At 42.1% G+C, this 9,355-nt stretch overlaps 1 protein-coding gene across 1 annotated transcript; it reads left to right on the top strand.

Moving 5' to 3' along the window:
- Positions 1-5,558: 5,558 nt before the first annotated feature.
- On the top strand, positions 5,559-8,797 carry fam117ba (family with sequence similarity 117 member Ba; the record flags this gene model as incomplete). The annotated part of the gene is given in 8 exon segments (XM_054623451.1): positions 5,559-5,690; positions 6,299-6,382; positions 6,544-6,654; positions 7,241-7,384; positions 7,528-7,566; positions 7,568-7,733; positions 7,869-7,989; positions 8,572-8,797. Coding segments are annotated over 8 exon segments (1,023 nt in total), but the record flags the coding sequence as incomplete, so codon positions are not given.
- Positions 8,798-9,355: the final 558 nt, after the last annotated feature.

The raw sequence follows: 9,355 nt of genomic DNA, 5'->3' as shown, positions 1-9,355 counted from the left end.
TTTTTCTACATTGTAGATTAATATTAAAGACATCCAAACTATGAAGGAACACATATGGAATGATGTGGTAAACAAACCAGAATATGTTTTATATTTTAGATTCTTCAAAGTAGTTGAATGAGAAGGTGTGTCTAAACTTTTTACTGGTACTGTATAATTGTAAATAAATTCAGACAATAAGGGGTTAATTCTGAAAGTACTGCAACAGGAAAAACTCCAGTAATCATTTTATAAAGAAATCAATTTTTCCCAATATATATGACTTGGGTGCTCCCAGAATGCCTTGCAGTTCCCACAGTCGACGCACGGGGGAGACATTCCCTCCTCCAGCTTGTTTACCTCTTCTAGCCGTCTGCTCCACGCACCCTAGCAACTGCAGCATCAGCACTAGCGGCGCAGCGTTCGGCTCTCTACGTCAGAGCATCTCCTTCGGGAGCGTCAAGTCGGAGAGAGTTCGGCCGGGCTCGGCTCCGGAAGTTGAACCGACTTCTTTTCAAAATAATAGAAACAAAGTTTGTCAAAAGTGTATTGGGAGTGTTTTCATTTTTTATTTTATTTTTTTTTTTTTTTTTTAAATTAGTTTTTCCAAATAGTATTCACAATTGCAATATCTCCCATTATTTTTAGAGAGCTCACATGGAAAACTTGTTTAGATTGTAATATGTTGTTTTAGGTGTATTGCATTATACAAGGTGGCTAACTTTAGTCATATTAACCCTCATTTCTCATTTACCCCCCTTCTTGAGCTTTTCTTTGATTTGATTGTTATGCATTAGTCCAAACTCATACCAAAACTCACCTCTTCAAAACTGCTTTTAATATCTGACTAATGTGTGTTTTAAGTTTTTAGAGTGTAGCTTTTTTTATATGCTGTCTGTAAAGAACATTGTGAATCTTTCTGAGTACTAAAATCACTCATATTGTCAGTTTAAGTTGTGCTTTTTGTTATGCATTATTCCAAAACTCACCTGTGACTAATGTGTGTTTTAAGTTTTTAGTGTGTAGCTTTTATATGTTGTTTTTAAATGTCTGTAAAGCGTCTTTGAGTACTCTAAAAAGCGCTCTATAAATACAAATGTATTATTATTATTATTATTAAGTCAATTAGCACGAACCAGTACACCTGTGAATTCCTCTTAGATTGTAATATGTTGTTTTAGGTGTATTGCATTATACAAGGTGGCTAACTTTAGTCATATTAACCCTCATTTTCCCCCCTTCTCAAGCTTTTCTTTGATTTGATTCTGTGGCAATTTGACCGAACACATTAATTACAGATGTAAACAGAACATTGTGAATGATAGTAATATGTAATGATCAATATAGGGCTTTATGCTCAGATAACACAGCAGGATGGACCCACTTTAAAATCACTCATATTGTCAGTTTAAATTGTGCTTTTTGTTATGCATTAGTCCAAACTCATACCAAAACTCACCTCTTCAAAACTGCTTTTAATATCTGACTAATGTGTGTTTTAAGTTTTTAGTGTGTAGCTTTTATATGCTGTTTTTAAATGTCTGTAAAGCATCTTTGAGTACTCTAAAAAGCACTCTATAAATAAAATGTATTATTATTATATAAACCTGTGAATTCCTCTTAGATTGTAATATGTTGTTTTAGGTGTATTGCATTATACAAGGTGGCTAACTTTAGTCATATTAACCCTCATTCCTCATATTTTTATTATTATTATTATTATTATTATTATTAAGTCAATTAGCCTAACCAGTAAACCTGTGAATTCCTCTTAGATTGTAATATGTTGTTTTAGGTATATTGCATTATACAAGGTGGCTAACTTTAGTCATATTAACCCTCATTTCTCATTTTCCCCCCTTCTCAAGCTTTTCTTTGATTTGATTCTGTGGCAATTTGACCAAACACATCAATTACAGATGTAAACAGAACATTGTGAATGATAGCAATATGTAATGATCAATATAGGGCTTTATGCTATAACACAGCAGGATGGACCCACTTTAAAATCACTCATATTGTCAGTTTAAATTGTGCTTTTTGTTATGCATTATTCCAAAACTCACCTCTTCAAAACTGCTTTTAATATCTGACTAATGTGTGTTTTAAGTTTTTAGTGTGTAGCTTTTATATGCTGTTTTTAAATGTCTGTAAAGCGTCTTTGAGTACACTAAAAAGCACTCTATAAATACAAATGTATTATTATTATTATTATTATTATTATTATTATTATTATTATTATTAAGTCAATTAGCCTAACCAGTAAACTCTGTGAATTCCTCTTTTGGATTTATGCGACTTTTACTTTGAAAAAAAACAAAAAAAAGGACCAGAAGTTCCCTCGTGTAACCCTCCGCGCTTCACACTGGTCCCTCTCCGTCAACCAGCCCAGCATCACCGCCGTCTTCTTTCTGCCCCCTTCTGTATCTTTCTGCCCCTCTTGTTCTTTGCCCCACACAGCGCAGCTTGCTCTTTTTTTATTGCATATATATATATATATATGTATATATATACACACACATATATATATATATACATATATATATACTCTCATCTTCTTTGACCAGGAAGCGCTTCGGAGGCTGCAGACCGTGGTGCCGCATCACCACTGGAGAGAAAAACATCCATCCGCGACGACGGAGGAGGGCAGGGTGCGAGCTCAGCAACGCCCATTTTGAGACCTCCTGTCCGGGCTAACGTCCACCCCGAAAAAGACGCGTTCGTATCTTTTTTTTTTATGTCCGCTTGTTTGTATCGAAGAGGCCTTTTTTTGTCCTCACTTGTAGCCTGCACCGTCGTCCTATTTGTTGTCCTTTAGCATCTTCGAGTAGCGGAGGGATATCAAACAGGGAGCTGGGGTACCGAGGACCTCCATGCCCCTCCGCGTACAGCGCAGCCGGATCTCATTGCTGCAGGTGAGTGTGTTTATCCTCACATACATCTTATCCTAATAAGGAGATGCTCTGCTTTTATATGAGTTAATGTCTATATTATATGTTATGATTGGTGATTATATCATGTGGTAAACAAAACTGGCTTTTTATTATGTCCATGTGGTTGCATGGACATAAAGTATTTATATAAAAAAAAGGTTTCTTAAGCCCCTAAATTGTTTATTTTAAACATTATCTCTGCTTTAGCCCTATTTTTCATTATAAAACCACCAGAAATTTGCAACACCTGTGTATGTATTTCATTTTGTGTGGTTGTTAAGTCTCTCTCTTTTCATTACATTCAAAATACACAGATGTGGCAGTGTGCAAAGGCATTTGTGTCAACTAGAGCTGTATCAATAATTGATTAGTCAATCAAAAGGACGATTAAGAAAGCCTTAAATTAATTTGTTAAGCTGCTTCTGGCTTTCTTTAAATAGATATTTGCTGGTTTTCTCAGTCGGCTATGATGCATTGTAAACAGTTTAATAGTTGATTGACTATCTTTGTATTTTGGACTTTTGGTTGAACAAAATAAGCAATTTGAAGGCATCAATTTTTGCCTTTATACACTAAATGAATGGTGAACATATTTGGTTTAAAGGGACCTTAGGTGGTATCCCCCCCAGACAAACCTAAAATACTACCAAATAACATGTATTTGCTACAACTACTACTAGTACTGCTGCTGCTGTCAGCCTGGAGTACAATGCAGTGGAGTGCAGGAAAAGCAGCAGTCAAAATAAAGACTGCTGATGCTACTAGACTTCTGATGCCCAAACCCCTGTTTACTCACACACACACACACACACACACACACACACACACACACACACACACACACACACACACACACACACACACACACACACACACACACACACAAAGTGTTAATGAAAATCAGTCGGCCCCGTTCCCTAGCAACAGTGATGTGTGCTGGTCAAGGCTCCCCCCCCCTGCCAAATTTAGCTCCTGGTCCAGCACTGCCGGTCGATGCTGCTGTGTGTGTGTGTGTGTGTGTGTGTGTGTGTGTGTGTGTGTGTGTGTGTGTGTGTGTGTGTGTGTGTGTTTGTACGTGTTGCTGCATGCTGCATGTGCAGTGTGTTTGTTATCAGGATTATGGAGCTTTTCAGTGGGAGCACCCATGCTTGATAAGAAATAAATGCATTCTTTCTGCTGCAAGGTGCTTTGCATTGAATAAGAATGGATTCTGTGTGTGTGTGTGTGTGTGTGTGTGTGTGTGTGTGTGTGTGTGTGTGTGTGTGTGTGTGTGTGTGTGTGAGTGCATGTATGGCTTTATTAATGCAGCATTGTTGTTTAAACTGGTGGATAACGAGCAATATTAAGATTAAAAGTTTTTTTTTTATTTCATTCTTTTATATCACTGTCAACTATCCAGTGCAGTTGAATGCAATGAACATCGATTTGATTATTAACACAATTTAGCATAATATCCCACTCTGAAAAAAAATCCTTATTGTCAATTACATTGTACGGATAAATTATAGGGATAATTATGGAAACATATATATTACAAATTCCCCATTTTAACCGTCTTGCTCTCAGTCAACAAATGTGTTTGATAAATGAAATGTACACTATGTGACATTTGAAAGACGAAATACTTATGCTGTCTTTGCAAAATGAAAAATTGAACTCATAAGTAGTAAAGGGGGCTTTTGAGTGGCCTTAATGCTCACCACCGTTTCAGTATCTGGTCTGGGAACAGATGCTTGAGATGAATTGTCACTTAATTTGAATTTATGAAACACTGCAACTGAAATTATCACACACAGGTCTGTTATTTTGTTTCTATGTTGGAATTGAAAACTTCCTTTTGTCTGTCTTCTGAGTCTGCGGGGGCAGTGGAGAAATATTTTAATATGCAAGTTGTATGTATTGTTCAAGCTCTGTGTTGTTTATATTCTCACCTGACTATAGCTACACTAAAATGAAATTAACCAGATGGTTTGATCTTAGCAAAAAAAAACTTCTATATGTTTACTAAAAGTTCTTAAGGTTGTGGATATTTATACAGGTTAGATTCCCAATGCAAATCTGAAATAAGGAATCAAAATTTGCTGGTGCCGGCTGATACCCCGCAAGGGCCCATGGGTGTCAGTGGACCCGTGCATCCATGCAAAAACAAGTTTTCTGCAGCTCTGAATCCGGGTCAGTCGGGCAGAACCCAGCACCTGCCCCCCTCAGTGCCTCCTCGCTCGCTCCCCCCACTTTAAGCTGTTTTAATGCCATTAACTAAGGGGTTGTGTGAGACTTAAAGGGGGGGCATATCCGCTCTGCCCAGCATGGGAAGGATTAACATCAATCTGGCAACACACACACTCATAGACACAAATGCACGCGCACGCACACACACACACACACACAAACCTAGACAGACAGAGCAAGACAGCCATGAGCTTATCCTCACAAGCCAGCTGTGTGTGGGTGATTTGTTGATGTGTTTACCATGTGTCGACAAATAACTTGTTTACATCAGACCAAACTCACCTCTCTCCCTCTCTCTCTCTCAGACGGCACCCGTGGCCTTAACGTCCCACATCTTCACGCGGCCGTCCCCAGCGTCCTCCGGTCTCCCACGCCTCTCCCGCTGAGCGTCCCCCCCCCACGCTCCTCATTCTCCTCTCGGTCTCCCGCCACCGCGTCCAGCTGTGGCCCTCGCAGGGCGCGCTCGCTGGCGCTCACCTGACAGGTCCCTGGCCTCAGGACGACAGCCAGCACCTGCAATCTCCCTACATGAGGGACAAAGCGACGCAGGTGAGTGTAGTGCGAGGGGTAATTGTCTGTTTTCTTTATATGCACAGTTAAATCCAAACAAATAAGATATTGAAGATGCCGTCAATGAAAACCCGAAGCAAAGCCAAGATGGACGCTCGCATGTGCGTTTCAAGAAGCAGGCGATCAATGCAAAGAGGTTAAGAGGGATTGCAGGCGGTTGCATCATCGGGCTGCGTCGCCTCACAGACTGACTCGGGTCAAACAGAAGCTGTAAGATCCGTCTTTAACGGCAGTTCATCTCAGTCCGTTTCAAAAATCGCCTCAGGTGTTGTTTACGTTCTGGTTCAACATCGTTTTTTTTCCCGACCAGACTTCATTTATAATTTACACAGTTTGGTTTTAGTTACTTTAAACCCAATAACACAAAATAACGGCACTTTCATTCACAGAAATATATTAGAGTTTTTGGTCCTTATGATTGGCCTCATCTTTAATGCAGGCATCCAAACAAAAACGATGGATTGCATTATTTATGGGTTAATAAATCCAGGTCTGGTTTTTTCTGGTTACTTGTTTTCCCGTTAGGCTGTTTTGTGCTTGTATGTTTGATATTTAGCTCTAAACATAATTTTGTGTGTGTGTGTCAGACCCCCAGGGCCTGGGCAGATGAGAGGAGGAGGGGCTCTCACAAACGCTCGGCCTCCTGTGGGAGCACCGACCAGCTCAAGGAGGTCAGTCTCTTTCCTGAATTCACAGCCCAAATATACAAACAGTTGGGCCGAATGAAGCTCTTTTGTTTTGTAAATAAATTTACTTTTTTCTGAGCCTTGTGTGGCAGCTACAACTCAATCGTACCGCCGCTAACAAGATATGCCTGTCCGTCTGTTTCCAGATTGCCAAATTGCGTCAGCAGCTCCAGCGCAGCAAACGCAGCAGCCGCCATCGGAGGGATAAAGACCGCAAGTCCCCGTTCAATGGCAGCCACACCATCATCCAGTCGCAGGTAATCAATAGAGACAGTGTGCTGGACTGAGAACATGTGGCTCCCTCTAGAGAGGAACTAGGCCGGCTTCCGGATCTGGAGAGTTCCGAAGACGTCCCACTTTTCCTCTTATCCCTGTTTGGCTTCGGAGCGTGTCTCCTGTTAATTTGTAAATGTTAAGTGGGTATTTTTTATCTTTTTAACGACCTCAGCTCTATAAAAAGACACACACACACACACACACACACACGCACACACACGCACACACACGCTCCTGTCATGTAGCCATGTGCTCCCCGTGGAGTCTGCCGGAGTGCAGCTGTCCTGCTTTCTGGGCCTCCTCATGAGACAAAAGAGGACCGTCTGCAGTTATCAAGCAACTTTTTTTTTTTTCCTTTGACAGAAGCTCATTAACTGATACAATGAGCCACCAGCTAGCAGGAGCTGTTTCAAAGATGGAGAGCTTCCCTCCCATTTACAAAAATGTGCCAATTTGCGTTATTATTATGATTATTTCGATTTTTGCTCGTGAAAGTCTCGCTGCAACATCTGTAAACAGGTGCAGAATACATATTTACTGTTTTCGGGTCTTGTGTGTGTTTCGCAGTCACCGATGCCCAAGACCATCCTGATACCCATCCCCATCTCCAAGTCATCGGCCCCGCGTTTCCGCAACAGCGTGGAGGGCCTCAACCAGGAGATCGAGCGCATCATCATCCGAGACACGCCCGAGAAGGACGAGACCATCGTTGTGAGTTCTGAGAGATGTCAGCTGTTTTGAAAATGTGTTGCTCACTGAAATCATTAACATTCAAGTTTTTCTGTCGGGGGTTTAAGCCCCCGGTGCTACGTTGTTATTGTGACCTCATTTGTGTGTGTGTATGGATTTGACAGCCACAGGACGTCCCAGATGGGCACCGCGCGCCCCGCCGGTCCCCCACGGCGCAGCAGCAGCACCCGCAGTATCGACACGCAGACACCCTCGGGGGGCGGCCTGAGCGGTAACCACAGCAACTGCAGCAGCCGCCCTGACTCCATCTCGCCCTCCTACCTCACCGTCCTCAATGACACGGGTGGAGGCAGCCCCTACGAGGACAAAGGTGACTAACACACACACACAGACATAAGTCACATGTTGTACAAATGCCCCCGCCAAAGTCCCTTCAAGCGTGATCTGTTGCTCAGCATGACCTTTGAACTCCAGTTAACCCCCCCTCTCTCTGCCATGTCCTCAGAGCTGGGCCCCTGCTCCCCGCTGCCCAAATACGCCGCCTCTCCCAGACCCAACAACAGCTACATGTTCAAGAGGGAACCTCCAGAGGGCTGCGAGAAGGTCCGAGTGTCCGAGGAGACCATGTGAGTAGAAGACCTGGACAAAACGTGTGTTAGATTATAGAGGATTTAAGAAGAATCTGAAATTAACTTTAATAAATGAATAATTAAGCTGCCTTTGGAAGTGTTTCAAAGTACTATAATCAATATTTTCACATTAACAGTGGATCAAATGACTAATTGTAAGTGAAAAGTGCCTGTTTGCTAACACGTTAGCCAGGTTTAAGTTCAACTTGACAAAACTACACCTATCTTTGCAGATGTAAAGAATAAGTTTATTGATATTTATATTTGTTTTACTGTTAACAAATCTTATGAATAGGCCAAAAATGTATTCAAATAAAATTAAAAAACCCTAAAAATACATTGGGTGACATGTTCCTTCATCACCATGAACACAGACACTGTAGTTTATTTTTGACTCACTCCCACATTCCCCGTCCTGCTGCCCCAAATACTCACTAGATTACCAAATCTGAATCATTCCGCCGCTGAAAATAGTCCCCAACAAACAATGTAAACACATCTTGAATACGCTTTTTTTCTTGTCAAAAATTAAAATACGCTGTGAGAGCTAAAAGTGTCCCTGCATGTGCTTGCCTCCAGACCCAAACCCCTGCAGGAGATCCCGCCCTTCCTGTGTCCCGACCGCAACAAGGTCAACTTCATCCCCAACAGCGGCTCCGCCTTCTGCCTCGTCAGCATCCTCAAACCCTTGCTGCCGGCCCCGGAGCTCAGCTTTCGCTCCGCTGTGGGCCTCCGGAGCCACTCCCCATCCCTGGTGCCTCTGTCCACCCAGCCCTGCCTGCTGGAGGAGCCCGAGAGCTTCTGACGGCCCACGTCGCGGCCCCCGAAAAGAAACCACGCCCCCCTCTACGAAATCACAAAACATTTACTAGGAAACAACCCTTCTGCTCCCCCCCCCCAAAAAAAAAAAAAAAAAAAAAAATGCCTTCAGCATGCCAGCTAAGCTCTCTCTGATGTCCTTCTCTTGTTGAAAAAAGCGCTTCCCACTGCCTCTCCTCCTCAGACGACCACGATGCGAGAGCCCCGCAGCGCCGCGCTCGGGCGTTCGCTGCTAACATTTCATCGCTTTCTTCTACCTTCAGTGCTGGTTATGTTCCTGTTTCATTTTCCGGGGGAGGAGAAAAAAAGGGCGAAAAAAAAAAGGACAGACTCTTTTATTTCATCGTATTATACCATGGCGCCTTTCCACGGACATATCTCTTTTCTATCTGTAGTTATTTCTCTTGATATATATAAAATATGCCTTCCATTATTTGAAACAAAGAAAAAAAGAAAAAAAAAGGGGGTCGCTGGCTTCCTTGGCGACCAAGAGTTTGGGGGCTAATTTATTGGTGCTGCCAGATATAACGTAGCAAAACTTGAA

Source organism: Anoplopoma fimbria, chromosome 22 (genome assembly GCF_027596085.1).
Source record: "Anoplopoma fimbria isolate UVic2021 breed Golden Eagle Sablefish chromosome 22, Afim_UVic_2022, whole genome shotgun sequence".
NCBI classification, from domain to species: Eukaryota; Metazoa; Chordata; class Actinopteri; order Perciformes; family Anoplopomatidae; genus Anoplopoma; species Anoplopoma fimbria.
The sequence above is the reverse complement of the archived record's forward strand: the minus strand, read 5'-3'. Positions and strand labels throughout refer to the sequence as shown.